The sequence below is a fragment of the Equus quagga genome, chromosome 1 (assembly GCF_021613505.1).
Source record: "Equus quagga isolate Etosha38 chromosome 1, UCLA_HA_Equagga_1.0, whole genome shotgun sequence".
Lineage (NCBI taxonomy): Eukaryota > Metazoa > Chordata > Mammalia > Perissodactyla > Equidae > Equus > Equus quagga.
The window spans coordinates 99,143,063-99,160,339 of NC_060267.1; the positions used below are offsets into that span (position 1 = coordinate 99,143,063).

At 52.6% G+C, this 17,277-nt stretch overlaps 1 protein-coding gene across 4 annotated transcripts in view; it reads right to left on the reverse strand.

Annotated features, from left to right (window-relative positions):
- MGLL (monoglyceride lipase) overlaps window positions 1-17,277 on the reverse strand; it is a 121,611-nt gene that overhangs the window by 61,506 nt on the left and 42,828 nt on the right. For all 4 annotated transcript variants that reach the window (XM_046645658.1, XM_046645648.1, XM_046645639.1 and 1 more), the window contains exon 3: window positions 15,071-15,177. In XM_046645658.1, the coding sequence (XP_046501614.1) occupies window positions 15,071-15,177 (107 nt within the window). The remainder of the gene's footprint in view (window positions 1-15,070; window positions 15,178-17,277) is intronic.

Genomic DNA, 17,277 nt, shown 5'->3' on the forward strand with positions numbered 1-17,277 from the left:
CCTGGATTCATTTTGTTTCTTACATCAATGCCTTTGTCAAAGACACTTCCTCTCATTCCTGTTAATGGGGAACCAGCGTCCCCTCCCCTAGACTGGGAGTACCTAGCTGAGATAGCCATTTGGCCAACCAGTATCTATTCTCTCCTTTCTCAGAAACTTCAACCTGATTTTATTCAGATTGGCCATGCTCCCAGCAATCAGGTGTGGCCATGTGACTATAAGTTCTAGTTATTAAGATATAAAAGGAAGCTGATAGCTGGACTTCCAGAAAGCCTTCCTAATAAAAAGGTGGGCATCATTCCTGATGTCTGGAATATAAATGGGATATGCTGGCTGCCATCTTGGACTAAGAGGAAACTTGAGGCTGGATGCTCTAAGGGTGGCAGAGCAGGTGGAAGAAAACTGTTTTTTTGTTTTTTTGTGAGGAAGATTGGCCCTGAGCTTTCACCTGTTGACAGTCTTCCTCTTTTCCTTGAGGAAGATTGTTGCTGAGCTAACACCTGTGCCAATCTTCCTCCATATTATGTGGCATGCTGCCACAGCATGGCTTGATGAGCAGTGCATAGGTCCATGCCCAGGATCCGAACCTCGAACCCCAGGCTGCTGAAGCGGAACGTGTGCACTTAACCACTATGCCACTGGCCTGGCCCCAGAAAGCTGGTTTTTTGATAATTCAATGGAGCCATCATCCCAGGGTGTATTCAGTATGTCTTTTTATTCTGGTATTTTGCTCTCTGGGGCCTTACTGACCCTGGGGGAACTGCCCCTCCTGGGGCTAACCGGGTCCTAGAGAAATCACACAACTTTCCTTGGAGGGCACCTTTCACATACAAACTAACCCACCCAGGGCCCACTCATGCCCCATCTTCTCCATCAGGCTCTCACACTCAGGCCAATGTCACCCTGCCCGAATCACCCCAGGGTCAGGTGCCAGACAGTCAGGGAGAGTCCCTATGCCCCAGAGCCCGCGAAATTATTCAAACTGGCCAATCCTAACCCTGCTCACCCTGCCTCACCACCCCCCTTCCCATGGGAACCACGATAAAGGCTCCCGTCCACGTTCCCCTCTGCCCCTCACTGACCCCAGGCGGTGGCCATGTGGCCCTGCGTGGTGGGGTGTACTATCTTTTCAATGGCAGGCATCTCCTGATCTCTTGGCCTCACCACACCTGAATAATAATAAACCCTACACTTTAAAACACAGGCCCAGAGTATCTCCAGACTTCTTTTCAGTGTGAGAGAAGCTAACTTTTCTTGTTTAATCTACTGTTATGACCCATGTCTATTCCAGCAGCCAAACTTAATTCCTAACTGATAGAGAAATCATAAAATAAATATACATCTTTTAAAACAAAAAGTGATTGTCTATGTACTATTTAGAATCACCTCGGGTCCCACCCTTGATGGCCAAGGCCTAGGTCAATAGTGGGATGGGCTCTAGGTCTTTTCTGGGGAGATCTCCATCCATGCTCTTTACCACATGTCATTATGGGTCCTCCCACCGTGTGAGGAATGCATGTCCCCAACCTGTGAATGTCGGGCTTGGCCATGTGACTTGCTTTTGCCAGTGGAATATGGGCAGAAGTGATGACGGGGCAGTCTGAGCTTAGACTTAAAAAGCATCACAAGATTCCACTATCCTCTTGTGGTCCTGACATCACCCTGGAAAGAATATGACTCAGCTAGCTCACTGGCCCGAGGAGGATGAGAGACCCATGGAGAGGACTGCCGCCAGCCTGAGGCTTGCAGCCAAGCCCAGCCAAGCCCAGCCTAAGTCAGCTGACCTACAGCTACACAAGAAGGACATAGCTAGGGTTGTCTTAGGTCAATGAGTTTTGGTGATGTTGTTATGCACTATTATCGTGGCAAAAAGCAGCAACCTACAAATATTTATTGAGTTCTTACTGTTTGTTAGAAATGGTACTGAGCATATCCCAATGCATAATATATAAAATATATATAAAATACACAATATTCACACACACACACACACACACACATAAAATTAGTGACATGATTCCTGGCCTCCAGGATTTTATGTCTTAGCTTTGGAACTCTCGACTTTCAAAGATGGTTGAGTCTAGCTACATGCCACTTGAAGCTCCCGCAGGGACCGCATCATCAGTCCCCAGATGAACTGACTTCTCCAGATAAAGAAACTCTTCACTTACCTCCCTAAAGGAAAAAGCCGCTGAGGAGCCTTGGGACAACTAAGAAGCTGTGACGGTGCCGTAAAGCTGGGGGGACCTGCTAGCGAGAGAGCACTCCTTGATGCCCACCGGGGTGGGTCTGACCCCAGGCCCATCCTGGCGCAGCTGCGTTTAGCCACGTGTCACTGACACCTTGAGAGTAAAGAGCCGACTGACCGCACGTTGGAAGTAGGAAACGCGCGCACACGTGGCTCACCATCACTGGGCGCTTGCTGGGTGTGTAGGTACTTCCGGTACACGTTAATCCCATCAAATCTGCATGATGGCCATGTGAGGTCATTTATTACTAGTTTACAGTGAGAAAACCGGGGTTCACTGTGCCCCCGAGGGCCTGCTCCTTGTCATGTCTGTCTCATCTGCCACTCTGTCCACTCCCTGCACCCGGGTCCCCTGGTCTCCTGACTGCTCGGCTCCTGAGCCAGGCACTCTCCCACTCAGGACCTTTGCACTGGCTTTCCCTCTTCCTCCAACTGCTGCCTGGCTCCTCCCATCCTTCAGGTCTTTGTCCCACTGCCACTTTCTCAGAGGGGCCGCCTATTTAGAATGGCACCCCACCCACACTGCCCTGCCCTGCCTTTTCCTCTGCAACACCTATCTCCAACTTCTGCTCTCTAAAGTCATTCACTTCTGCTTATGGTCTGCCTAGGGCAGGGATTTTTGTCTGCCACGTTCACAGCTGTATTTCCTGCGCTGAGGACCAGGCCTGGCCCATGGCAGGTGCTCAGTAAATTACAGAGTGAAGAACGAATGGATGAAGGACTGAGCGAGGCTCAGAGATGTGAAGGAACTTGCAAAATGTCAATAGGAAGAAGTCTTCTGAGCAAACCGAACCCGGGGCTGCACAGCCCCCTCACACAGCCCAGGCTGCTGTGTATAATGAAAGCCGCAGCCACGCTTCCCTCTGTGGCGCATGCCATTGTTGGCTCTGAGAGACAAGGTGTCAATCTCTCAACAGTTCTGTCACGTGGAGCACGGAGCACGGGGAAGTCACTTACAATTTTCTTTCCTCTCTTGCTCTTTAAAAAGCCCTTTAAAAATCAGATCTATTTTATGGGAAAGCCAGTCGATTTATCATGTCAATGACAAGCTACCGCTAAAGGGGAAATGTCCCTCCTGAAGACATGCTGAGATGCATTAGCCCTAAGTTGCAGGTGAGGACAATGCAGGAGGTTCTGGACAGCTGGTTCAAACAGCCGCCGGCGTGGTAAACCAGCTCCCCTACTTTGTGACTGCAGCAGCTGAAACGCGGGCTCAGGCGGGGCTCCCCCACCCATGTCTCAGACCTCTCCAGACCTGTCCTCACCCCTCTCTCCGTCCCTACGCTCTCAGCATGGTGCCTGGCACCCCGTGGGTGTTCAGTGGAGGTCAGTTCACCTCCCTCTTGGGTGTCTTATCCACTGTGATTGCAGAAAGCTTAGCCGCATGTTCTCATTTCTCACTGCACCTTCTCCCGCTTGGACAGGCTTTAGTTCACAGACACGGTGCCACTTTATCGAGACGCTTCGAGCCCAGGGAGCCCGATGGCCTCAGGGGCTCTCGGTTGGAGGGCCAGCTGGGAGGAAGGACAGCCCGACTCGCCTCAGGTCAGCCCGACTCGCCTCAGGTCAGCCCAGCCCCTCCCGCCTCATTCCGCCCGGGCCTTGGAGGCCGGCCCTCTCGCCCTCAGATGAAATACTGCAGATGGTTCCTCTCCTTTTTCGGTAAAAGAGAAAGTTTCCACTGAATAAACCCTCTAAGCGATTTTTCCAATCTGGTGACATCTGCACAACAACCCTGGAAAGGAATCATTATTATTGTGGTGCCCAAATGACCCAGCGCTGCTCCCCGGCTTGCACGCTGACAGCCTGCTGGCAGGCCCGGCCTGGCTGGCTTGGTTTTCTGCGTTGGAGAAAGGAAGCTCGAGGCGCAGCGGGGAAGCCTGTGCGATGTGAGTGCAGCCTCTCAGACAAAAGCAGAGAGGAGGGAAGGCAGAGAATTCCACGGGAGCCCACAGTTATTGTGTACGAAGTTTGTGCTGGGCTCCATGAGTCACGGTTTCTAGGGGAAGCCTCAGACCCCATTACACAGGTGGGAAAGCTGAGGCTCAGAGAGGTACACTGACTAGTCCCAGGCACACAGTGGGACAGGCCCTGTGCCCCAGTCCCTGGGGCTCCATCCAGGAGAGTCACATAAGAGAGTGTGCTGGGCTGAGCTCAAGCTGCAAACAGGGAGCCGAGCCCTGTGAGATACTCACAGAATGCAGTCAGCACGGGGCACGCGGTGCTGTCTCTGCTGGTGTGGGAGCCAAGGAATCGGGGCGAAAGCATTGTGCTTCCACTCCTGAATTCGGCCCCTGACACTGTGTCCGTCCCTTGGCTGGGCCTGGGTGCCACCTTTGGGAGTCAGAGCATCTCTGAGCAGAGCCTTGGCAGAAGGTGCGTGGTGGGGAGCTGGCACGGCACCCCTGACAGACTGCACGTCACGAGCTATTCCTGGAGTCACTCTGTCACTTCTGTCGGATGGTGCAGAAACCCCAGGGCCACTTGCGGGGGGACCGCACTCCCAGCCAGGTTCCTCAGAGGCACAGCACCGAGAGAGGCATCACTGGTTGGACAGACGCTATGGCCCCCACCCCACAGCAGCTTTCTAAAAGTTAAAATCCTAGTGAGGTGAAAGAGTGTGGGGATTTGAATCCAGCTTTGCCACCCAATGGCTGTGTAGCCTTGGGCAAGTTACTCTACATTTCTGAGCTTGCTTCCTCAACGGGCACATCGCCTGCCTCGCCACATTGCTGCAAGGATTAAATGGGCTGGCCCACAGAAAAAATCCCTAGCACAGAGACGATGAATCTTCCCAGGTGGGAAAGCGCTATTGAATTATCTCTAAACAAGGCCCATCCTCCAGTCCAAATTCATACACATTCATGAGTCTGAACTTGGGCAAACCCAGAAAAACCATCCTTTTTAATCAAATGCCTTGTAATTCAGCAGACGTTCATTGAGCAGCTATCAAGTGCTGGGTACCAGGCGGAAGGTAAAGATCAGCAAGGCCTGGTTGCTGTTCTCAGAGCACTTACAGCTGGGGGGTGTGTTTTGCAGCTGACCATGCTGAGAGAGGGCCCTGCCGTGTGGGAGGGAGCCCGGGGGAGGCCGACGACCAGACCGCCCTGCTCCCGGAGCTCTCTAGGTGCACCGGCTCTTCCACGTGCTGCGTCTCACTAACGCCTCTGCGTTGGAGCTGCTGGTTTGGTTCAGGGTAGGGGTGAGATGCTCTGTGTGGGGTGGTGTCTTTGCAGGGCTCCTCCTTCTCCAGCAGCCAGTGTCACCGGCTGCCCAATCACTGTTTCCAGAATCGGACATCCAGAGGAAGCCGCTTCTGCAGCCACACCTACAGGAGTGGCCTGGAGCCGAGACTGCATGCTGCTTTTCCAGCTCCATCCAAGTGCTTTCGCGTGTACAAGGGTTCTAATAAGGCACTCGGCCACCACGGTTCACGTCGCAGGTGGTGTTGGTCTCATCTTTTGCAGAGGAGGAATCAGAGGCCCAGGGAGGTCAGCCCACAGCTTGTCTCGGGCAGAGCCTGGCTCAGCTCCAGAACTCACAACACAGCCACTCAGGCCGCCTCGGTTCCCACACGTCCTGCCCACTCACTTCACTGGCCTGGCCCTCAGGAGCCCAGCTCTCCAGGCTCCAACTGGCCCAGCCCTCACATGTGAGCTCTTCCTTCTCGAATGTCCAGGCGAGCACCGAATATGCACAGCACCCCCACGGCGCTTGCCAACTAGATCCAACTGTGTCTCAGTACCCCAGGCAAGGCGGGGGCCGGGGGGCCTGCAGTTTTTCCTTTTACCACCAGTAGGAGAAGAATCAAGGCGCTCGAGTGCAGCCTCACAGAGTCTGAGCGGGAATTGTGATCCTGGCCCTCCCGCTCCTGGCTTGTTCCCTCACCTGGAAAACGAAGGCAACGATCCCTCCAGTTGCCATGGAGGCGGCTTGTAGAAATGAAAGGAAGCAAAGTCGATGAGACCTCAGGAAAGGCGTCATGGACGTGCAGCCAGTTACTACGTCCAAGTGGGTAACGCACATTTAAGAACTGCCACCAGAAGCTTATGAAGCACCTCATCTGCCATAACGAGGTTCTATTTCTGGCTTGAGGGGGACCCTGGGCTGCTCCCCTAGCCTGGGTTCTGTCGACGTGCCCTGGCACAGGGCCTCCCAGGTGGCAGCCAGTCCTGTTCGCTGAGCTAACAGAATAGTGCCACCCCGCCCAGGCTGGTTGTCCTCCTCTCCCCTCCCAGAGGCAGGACCCCGGCTCTGACATGATGGAGGGGGCCAGGGAGAGCAACTGGCCACACAGCAGACTCCTTGGACTCTGCGAAGGCGAAGGAGGAAGCAGCTGTGTTGCGTTCGCAGGGGAAGCCGCCCGTGCGGGCCGGAGGAGAGGGCTCTGGGCGGCAGACCTGGAGCAGGAGGAGCGCCTGCCGGCCTCCTGCCACCTGTGTGCCTGTCCTCTGCTGCGCTGTCTGGAGAACGGGCAGACCACGTCCATGCGCTACATCCGCCGTGCGGAACAAACGAGGTGAAGGGTGGGGATGCCCAGGAGAGGCCTGGCCCACAGCGAGTGCGCAGAATGGTCGGTAACTCCCGCTGGGGAAGGGCAGGCACGCATGGAGGGTGCACACGAGCTCTCCTGTAACAATAACTGCACCGACTTCAAGGCTGTCAGAGGGGCAAACAAGGCAACGTTCGAAAAGCTTTTTGCATGGACAGTCAGGGGTACAATTTTGTTGTCAGCACCGTGGAGTGGAAGCCGACCCCTAGCGGCCCTGGGTGCAGCTGAGCGAACCTGCCCGGTCCTTCTGCGCCATCCTCTCACCTTCCAGGGCTGTTATCAGACAGTGCTGCCCTGCTATTCACAGTTTTTTGGAAGTGAGTGGCCAGGTCCTTCTTCCTAGTCTGAGCCTGGAAGCTCCGCTGAAACCTGTCCACCATGGGTGACCCTGCTGGTATGTGAAATATTGATGGCACAGCTTTCAGTATCACAGCAACACGCACCCATCATGTATGACAACCAACAGACAGGTGGTGTGGTCCCTGACCTGGAAAGGAACCCAGGCCACAGGGCTGAGAGTGCCAGATCTTAACCACTAGACCACCAGGCCTGGCCCAGGAGTACGATAAATATTAATAAATATTAATTAAATATAAATATCATCTCCCCCTGTGAGGACTCACAAATACTCCATCAGATAAGTAATATTAACAACTACTTTTCAAATTTGGAAACCACACTAGGATGAAGCTGCAATTGGTGTCAAACTCAGGTTTTTCTAAGACCAATAAGTAGTCACCCATCAGAGCCAATATTTATGGAGTATTTACTGTGAGCCAGGCAGTCCGCATGGATTACCTCATTTAATCCTTCCACTGACCCTATGGGATAGGTAGAGATTTTAATTTTTCTCTTGCTATAGATGAGAAAACCGAGGTTCAGAGAGGTTAGGTAACTTACCCAGGGTCACATAGTAAGTAAGTGGTTGAACTGACTCAAACTGGGTCTTTCAGATGCCAAAGTTAACGTTTTTGCTCTACTTTCAAACCTAGCCTATGAGTATGTTATAATTAGGTACATGTTTTATCAGTTCCTGAAGCACGGCAAAGAGCATCCACGGCACTGAGAAGAATTTCCTTCCTTAGAATTCCTTGGTCTTTCTTTTTAATACAGCCTCACATGTAAGTAATTTGACTTTTTTCCTCCTCCAACAAGTGACTCATTTGAACACTTCAGAAACTGCTCCTTCCAGAAACCCAGAGTGATATCTGTTTTCTCGACTTACCAGAAAACCTCAAATATTTCCACCTCGGGGACCATATGAATAATTTCAAATACACAAACCCTCCCTTGGGGTACATTCCTTTTGAAAGATAACCAGGTGGCAAATTATCGGGCAACTCATGCACGAGAAAAGATGGCGCTGGATTTCCAGAAACATCTACTTGGCTTTCAAAGCCCCTCACACTAACTGGGGTTCAGGATTCAGACCACAAACTCGCCAAGGGCCCTGGAAAGGACTGCGAGCTTCATGGCGCCAACAGGGTGCCTGGCTCACGCATGCATGAGTCAGTGCTCTGAGAGCATCTTCCACAGCAATCACTTTCTAAATTTTTCTTAAATGAAATCACCAGTGGGTGAAAGCCCAGCGATGACTACACCAGACGTCATCAGGGGAACCCCCAGATGCTGCTTCTGCGACAATGACGCCGTGCAAGGGCAGTCCCATGGTGGCTAGACTGCTTTCGGATTAAAAAAAAGAGAAGTGTGAGCAACTGGCTGCAGAAAGGATGGAAACTCCATTTAATCCGAGGGAACTGAACAAAAAGTTTCTCTTCTTAAAGGTACTGTCTAACTCGCGGTGGAGAGCAAGCAGTCTGCCGGGGAGGGCAGCACAGCAGTTACCGAGCATCTCTGACGCACCCAGCAGCTCCCACATTCATGTGGTCCTCACCAGGTGAGGACTATGACTCAGTCACAGCTGGGGAAACAGAGGTTCAGTGACTTGTCCGAGGGCCGAAGTGTCACGGCCTTGGGAGACTTTCCCCATGATCACTCCCCAGGGTAGCCTCGGCGCCCCCCCCCCCCCCCCAATCTGCCCCAGGCTCACTTCCACCAGAGCCCGTAACAGCCCTCCACTCTGCGTTCTTCTAAAGCATGTCTGTCTCCTTTGTTGCACTGGGGTTCGTGGAGGCAGTAACTGGGTCCGTGCCTTTCCACGTTGCCACACCCGGCTCAGACCCAGCACGCAGGAGGTCCTCATACAAGTTCTATGAGACACTGAATCTGTTTATTGCAAATAGGGTGTTTCCAATTTAACCACATCTACACTGCACCTTATTTAAAGTAAACTCGACACAAGAGACAGCTGTGAGGGCCCTGGCTCCCCACTTCTTGGAATTTTCCCAGTTGAATCTGAAAATCGGGGGGGTGCCTAGCCACCCGGGTATCCACAAGCCTTCTGGGACATGAATGCGTCTGGGGTTTGAGAACCCTGCTTTCTCTCATCTTATCCATAACCACAACATAACCCTGTTGTTATTATACCCATCCTCATTTCACAGATGAGCAAACCGAGGCTCCTGGAAGTCTTTGTTTTATTTAAGAAAGAGGCAAGCCACCGAATAAATCCATGCCAGAGATTTACATCCAAGACGGAAGGTTTGTGTCCGCTCAATTATGGGAGTAAAGAAGGACGAGGAGGAAGGGACTGCCAGGCCTCAAAGGCCACGGAGAGCGGCACTTGGACACTGGGGCCCTCGCGGTGAGCCCGAGACCCGCTGCACGTCAGCCACAGGGGACCCGTGACCTCTCAAAGCCTCAAAGGGCAACCCGCTCTATTATTTTCACCCTCAGTTTTACCAAGGCAAGAAAAATTAACACATTTTTCAAACATTTCAAACAAAGATATATTTCTGTAACTGATGGCAATCTGTTTTAGAGTAGATCCAGCAAGAGGCCTTGACTCAAATCCATCTTCCTGTGTGGAAAACATACACTTCTCATCTTTTTTCCCCTGAATTTCCTAAATACTCCTCTTCTGACTGCGCAGGCCCTGCCCCCACGAGAACCAGCATAACTGCCGCCCACAAACCTTCCTCAGCTTCCTCTTCGCACAAACCCCAGCTGAGCTAAAAAAAAACTCCCTTTAACACCTTCCCTCAAATATTTGCAGATAATTAATTCCCTGTTAATCAGTCTCTTGTACTCTGTAAACAAAGAGGGAGCATCTCCGGCCCCAGCAAATATATTTTCAAACGTGTCAGGAAGCAGAGTTAGGAGGCTGCTGCGGGACGGGCCACCTTGCCGGCAGCCTTGTGCCTGGAGCCAGCGATGCCCACAGCCAGGATGGAGCGGGCTTCAGCTCCCACAGCCACCGCCTCCAGCACCTCCAGCCCACCCCCTGCCTCCCACCCCACCCCCACGGCCACATCACTGCTTCTGCCTGCGGAGAAGGCCAAGGGGTTTCCAGTGAGTCACTGCCAGCAGCCAGTGACCGAGGGACCCTCGAGCAGGAGCCCGGTTTTCTCTGTGCTATATTCAGAACAGCACAGAAAGTCCGTCCTCTGGTGTCCCCACCTGCTCGGACATCCCGGCAGCTCCTCCACTTCTGCCGGCCCGCACCTCCCCTCCCTGCCCCTGCCGTGGACCCTGTCTTCTGACAGCTCCTGGTGACCCTCTCTGCTTCCAGCAGCCGTCCTGCCACTCCCTACTCAAAGTCTTCCACGAGCTCCAAGTGTCCGCAGGGACTCATTACAGGGTCCCGAGCCTTGCAAGCCAGAGGCTCGCTCCTCTTCTATTCCTGCCGCTAAGCTCCAGGGCCCAGCTAAATCCTTGGGCCAGGATTTCTCCCTGAACAGGACATGAGTGTGTGACATCGTGTGTGTGTTTTTTGCCTGTAAGGTCTCCTCCGTCTGGAATGGTGTTTCTCACCCCTGGCCACACATTAGAATCACTCAGGGTGATTTTAAAAGTCTCAATGCCCCGGCCACACCCAGGACCAAAGAACCAGAGCCTCTATGAGAGAGGACCCGGGCATCAGTACTTTTCAAGGCTCCTCAGTAATTTCAATGGGCAGCCAAGGTGAGAACCTCAGCTCTCAATGATCAGTGCCTCTCTCTACACCCTTTCTTCTCCTGGCAAGCTCCTACTCACCCGACAAGACCCAGCCACCTTGCCAGCCCTCCAGACATTGGGGAAGCCTGTGTATGTCTGAGCACACCTTGGCACACCCGAGTCATAAGCCTTGTGGTTCCTCTGCTTCAGCCTAAATCCACATCACGTTCAAGGTCCACCTGACAGCTGCCCCAGCCGCAACCTTGGCCACCAGCCTCAGAGTTCACGTCCACTGTGCTAGGTCTCTCCATGAGGAGGAGATTCAGCAGCGCCCTGCCAGCGTGGATACGTTCATGTGGCTGCTCTGCTGTGGATATTTAAGACATTTCTGGTCTGATCTATTCTGGATCACAACTCCTTCATTCATTCAACAAACACTAGTGATGCCGCTACTCTCTGCTCAGTCCTGGGCTCTGCACAGCAGATGAGAAGGTTGTGGGGGCAGAGGGAAGAGCTACCCCAGGACACAATAAGACACAGTCTCTGTTTGCCAGGAGCTGACTGCCTCCATCACAGAGGAACAGCTGCCAACAGGAGAATAAACACCATCGTGAGGCTGAGCACAAGGAGGGGCTGCTTAACTTTTCTGGGGAAGAGAGGTTACTCTGCCACTAGGATGACAGTGGCTGTGTCCGCGTTTCTCCCCGTAAGACACCTAACGCAGGGCTGGCAGACAATTAGGAACTTTAACCACTACTTACTCATGATGCCAGTCATAGCCTTCACATCAAAAATTATGAAAGAATATAGGGATGGCGAGACAGAAAGGCGACACGGTTATACCCAGAGACTCTATACAGTAGAAACGGTTGCGAAATGCTCTCTCAAATAATAACCCTGGAAGTACGGTGCGGCAGAGGATGAGATGGCCACTAGCACTGTCCATTCTCTGCTTCTTTCTTACGCACAGAACCCTGTTTTGTTGGGATCAGAAAATATGCTGGCAGCAAATCATCTTCCCTGCCTCCCTCGCAGCTGAGGGAGCCACGTGATGCAGTGCTGGCCAACGGGACGCAGCTGGCATCTGCCAGGGAGCTCCAAGAAAGGTCTGCTTTCCTAATAGGAGCCCAGCCCCTTAGTCTGCGCTGCTTCCCGCATCTCCTTCCTGCCTCTGCGTGCAGTCCAACGGCCCCCGCCTGGCACGTGCGCTTTGGTGCAATGAGAATGGACTCCCTTGGCTGTACACCCTTGGAATCCTTCCCTCTAAAATGGGGCGGTAACGTTAACTGTTATGAGGAATTAGAGATGGTGCACAGAAAGTGCCTACTCCAGGGCCTGGCATGCAGTCAGCGCTCAGCAAACAGCAGGAATCATCATTCTCCTTGCTGGCAAGCTGTTCATACCCATGAGGTCATCCTGTACAATTCTAAGGTTAAAATAGAAAACAAAGTTAAATGAAATACTGAACTGCCCTGTGCACAGTCCCCAGGTGTGCTGAGAGACACAGGTAGGCTGCCACCACTGCACGTGGAGATTCCTGTGTGAACAATCAACACTGTAAGACAGCTGAGCAACGAGATCAACTTCAGATCAAGTTAGCATCAGATTTGTAGAAAGCCGTGTTTCTATCAACCGTATTCATGAAACCAGGTCGGGAGGCCTGTTCCTTTGTTAAAGCACTTTCGCATCTATGGCTTCATTCTGTCCTCGCAGCAGCCCTCCAGGCCTGACCAACGACCCGCCTGGACAGCAACGCCCACTTGAGAACCCAGAGCCCCTGACTCCCGGCCTCAGCTTCGCCGGTCCCACTCAGAGCCTTGGGGTCCCTGGATCAGGTACCAGCACGCCAGCTGGTCTGCACTGTGGCGGAAGGGGGTCTGGGAGGGGCCAACTGAAGGTGAAGAAGGTACCCACTCTGTTGGGCCCTCCATGTGCCTCATCTCCCCACAATGCTCACTGCAGCCCAGCCTTTGGAGACGACAGCCCATGTGCAGACGAGAGGACTAGAGCTTGGAGTGGACCGTTACACCAGGTCCCCGAGACCACACAGCTGGGAAGCGCAGTCCCGTGGGGCCTTGGACCCTGGTGTGTTTGCGTCTGAGCCCTTTTGCTGTCGGAGCCGAAGGTCCCAGCAGCAGGCCTCTGACAACACACAAGAGCGCAGGATGACAACGTGACTACGACATGGAAGGTTTGGGCCAGGAGTGCACTGAGGCCATGGGCCCTTGAGCAGGTTTTTTAGCCCTGTGCTTTTAATCCTTCATGTACCTCCAAGTGGCACGACAAACGCCTTGACAGTCTCCTGTATATGCTTTATTTAAATTTGAAGCCATGTTGGAAAGGATGACGTCTGCGTACGTCTCTGTGTGTATTCTTGCCTGGTGTGAACAGAGTGGCAGGCAATAAAGGAGGGCCGGCCGTAGAACCAGCAGATCCCTCCTCTCACTCACGCATTTTTCAGCAAGAAGGAAGCGAAGCACAGATCGCCCCGTGACCGCTTCTGCAGCCCGCACCAGACCCCGCGGGGACAGCCACTCACCCGCTGTGTCCTACTAAGTAAGGTGCGGTCGGCTCCATCTGTGGACAACAAAAGTCACACACGTTCACCTGGGTTCATTGTGGGAAGGAAACATGCCCCTCAGACACTTGCCGGAGAGATTTCCAGTGAGTCGCTGGAAGAAACCCACAGACAAAGTAACTTAAAGCAGATGAACGTGGACAACGGGCTTCAAGTTACACTGAGAACGTCGCGGGGCTGTGCCTCAGCTTTAGCGCGATTCCGGAAACATCAAAGGGGGCTGCTGCTTTTCTCCCTTTACTCTAGAAAAGAAGCCTTTTAAAATTGTTTTTCAAATCTCCACAGTCAGACAAAATGAATAAGGCACAACAGTCACCTGCGCCCACAGATTTGGCCAAGGACATCTGATAAGAAGGGAATCGACGCCAAGATTCAAACCAGAGACTTTTTTCAGGATGTCCCTATTCATTCAGTTTGAAGATAATGACGAGGATTGCAACGAATTTTAATGGAGACGAATGCAATAGGAGAAAAATAATTCCTATCCTGGGCCTGCAAAGCAAAAAGTGCCCAACTCAATGATGACACAGCCCCCACAGGGAAAATCAGGACAATCCTCGAATGTTATTTCTCAGTCTCACAAATATTACTGGGACCATTCGCAAAGCACTAAAGAACATTACAACCATAATAAGAAAGAATTTAGTCAATATTCTCAATTACGAGGATGCTTGCACATATCTGCTTAAAAAGGGCTTTCCGCATGAAAGGCCCCAGCAAGCTGTTTATGCCCACATTAGCAGCTCTCTGTACCCAGACAGCTTTCCCTCCTGGTTACAAGGCCTCCTGGTCCCATCACTGCTCCCCTCTCCCTCTTTCCAGCAACGTCACTTAATTATCTATTTTAAAATCAGATAAAACAGAAGCAACATTTCTGGATCCAGGCCAGGATGCTAGATTTCTGCACTGAAGCTGTGGGTACCCACCAGGCTGGGTCACAGGGAACTCTTCCTTCTAAAGACTGTTAGGCAAAAAACGGTCTAAGTTGGGAGCCTTCCTAGCCATGGAGAATGTCCCAGAAACAAGGAACCTCGTACTGACTTAGGCAAGGACCACTGCATTTTGATGGTTATCGTGGATCTTGTTATATGACAAAGAATCAAAGACTTGGCCTGGGGACGTGTATGTACGTGTGTGTGCATATGTGTACATGTGTGCGTGTGCATATTCGAGGTGTGTGGTTCGGGGCTTTCTTGGGACCAGTATGGCCTCCTGAGGCATGTTCCGTTCTCCTGGTCTGAAATGCTTTGTAAACCCCTCGGGGTCGTGCTGAGGTTTCAACCGCACTTGCACTGAGGACACGCTTCCATCTGGAGTCCCCTGGGAGAAAACCAGGGCCCATTTTGTACAGAAAGCGCTTTGTAAATGGAAGAGAGGATTACTTGGCCTGGGGCAAGTTATTCTGTAAACACATTCCAACTGGTTTTTCAGTTGAGCTTTCTAATCAGCCTGTATTCAACCCCAGACTCAACAGAAACTGCTGCTCAGACATATTTTTTGTTTACATAACCACATTTTTTTTTACTTAGAAACATCCCATGGAGAAAGTCTTTTCCCAGTTCCACTGCAGCAATCAGAAGAGACTAACAGGAGGAAGAAGGATGGAGGTGAAATGGACTAGAAAGGAGGATCCCCAAATGGCCAGGCATCGGCCAGCAGCCCGGGCCCTGCCCGCAGCGGCCCTGGGGGTACTCACCGTGGTCGTGGGCGAACACCAGCAGCCCCAGCCCCACCAGCATCTGAGCCAGCTCATCATAGCGGCCGCAGTGTTCCCCAGCGCCATGGGACACAAAGATGAGGGCCCTGCGGACAAGAGGGCAGCTGGGTTAGGAAGGCAGGAGACCACGAGGCTGCAGCTTAAGCAGTATGGAGCTTTGCGACATCAGCCACGAGTCAGAGACTGAATCACAAACTAATGTGTTAGCGAGAGGGGGCTGGGCTTCAGGGTCACACAAGATGGAGCCCAAATCCTGGCTCTGCTGGGAGCTCTCAGGCAAAGGACCCAACCCACGAAGCTTCATTTCTTCGCCTGTAAAATACATCTCCCTCCAGGGGAGTTGGAGGGTCCCAGCACCTAATTTATGCTGAGCACCAGGCACAGTGCTGGCAGGTCCTCCATGGTGATGGTTTCTGCCAAACCAGGCCACCTAGGTGGCCCAGACCTTGCCAATCAGGGCACTCTGTGGCCGCGGCCACAGTGATTGGCTCAGGGACAGGCAAGTGACTCAAGGTAAGCCAACCAGGTCCAATTAGAGCTGACCCGAGTTTTGGCTGGAGTAGCCAGCAGACATTTTCTTTTCCCACCAGACTGGAGCCACGGAGGTTGTACAGCTAGAGTTGCCCCAACATCTGGCCAAGACTCAGGGTGAGGTGACCCAACAGAAGAGAGCCACGAGAAGGAGGGACACCAAGTCCTAATGGTGTTGTTGAACCCTGAATCCAGCTGGACCTGAAGCCAGCATTTCCCCCAAAACCTCGCCTTTTGTTGTGTTGTTGAGGTCATTGGGTTTTCTGTTACCTCAGAAGAATCCTGACTGACATGCAGCTCTTTGCATCTTTGAGTGCAATAATTTTACTCCCATACTCATTCTTCCACAGGCTACTGGAAACTGTGTTATGTGTGCGCCTTTTATTCTCTTCCCCTCTTTCTCCACCTGGCAAACTCCTCCCCTTCCTTCAAAACCCAGCCTTAAGGTTCCTCTCCTCTGAGAAAGATTTTGTGTGTGTGAGGAAGACTGTCACTGAGCTGACATCTGTGTCAATCTTCCTCTATTTTACGTGGGATGCTGCCACAGCATGGCTTGACTAGCGGTGCCACGTCTGCAACCCGAGATCAGAACCTGTGAATCCTGGGCCGCTGAAGGGGAGCACATGAACTCAGCCACTACACCACTGGGCCGGCCCCTAAGAGAGATTTTACAGCTTCTGGAAGGTTCTGTGATGTCTCCTCTCTCCTCTGGGCTTCCGTAGCCCTCTTTAATCCCTCTGCTGCTGCAGGGCTGACAGCTGCTTTCTGCCTACCGCCACCAGGGGCTATAACCTTCCTGAGAACATGACGAGACTGCTCCCTCGCTGTGGCTTTAGTGGCCAGCACCATTTTGAACTCATGGTCGGCACTCTGCAAATGCTGTTTGAATGAATGAATGATGCAGGTTGTAAGATTTTAACATAAACAGCTATAATTCACACCCAAGATCTGTGCGGAAGAAGCCTCAGGAGCTGGAAGCAGAGCGTGCTGGGTGCTCGGTCCCAGGAAAGCCTTCCATGGGGCATGCCGCTCTGGGACGCAGACAGGAGTGGCCATCGCGCTGTGCCGCAGCCCAGCTTCTATGCTAGCCAGCAGCCCAGCAGTGGCAGGGCTAATGCGAGGGCACGGGGATTCTTAAATATACAATTGTCAAGACTCGTATTCTTAGCATAAGACCCTGGGGAGCTCCGCTCCCCTTCAGGCAAGGAGTGACTGCTGTGAGCCACACCCATCCACCCTCTGCCAATATGAGGAGGAGGACGACGACACAGCTGCTACTCCCTGAGCATTTGGTATGTGAGAGTCCTGTTAAGTCCACATCCAAGATTTCTAACCCACATAATCGTTGCATGTTTCATCTTTGTTAGAGCTGAGAGTGAAGATCAGAGCAGTTAACTGCCCATCACAGAGCACGTTGGCAAAGTGTAGATAAGAGCACATCCCCACCAGCCTTCAGGTCTCCAGCAGGCCACCAGTGGGCTCAGAATATAAGCCATGCTGTCGGGTGCCTGTCTTGCCGCTCCTGGCTATCCTGCTGCTCACCTCCCCGTCCTCACAAGGGGCCTCCAGCACCGCCCTTCCCACCTCGGGCTGTGGGCCTTGTGAGACCCTCTCCTCCGAGCGCTGGCCCCCAGATATCCCACGCTGCTCCTCAT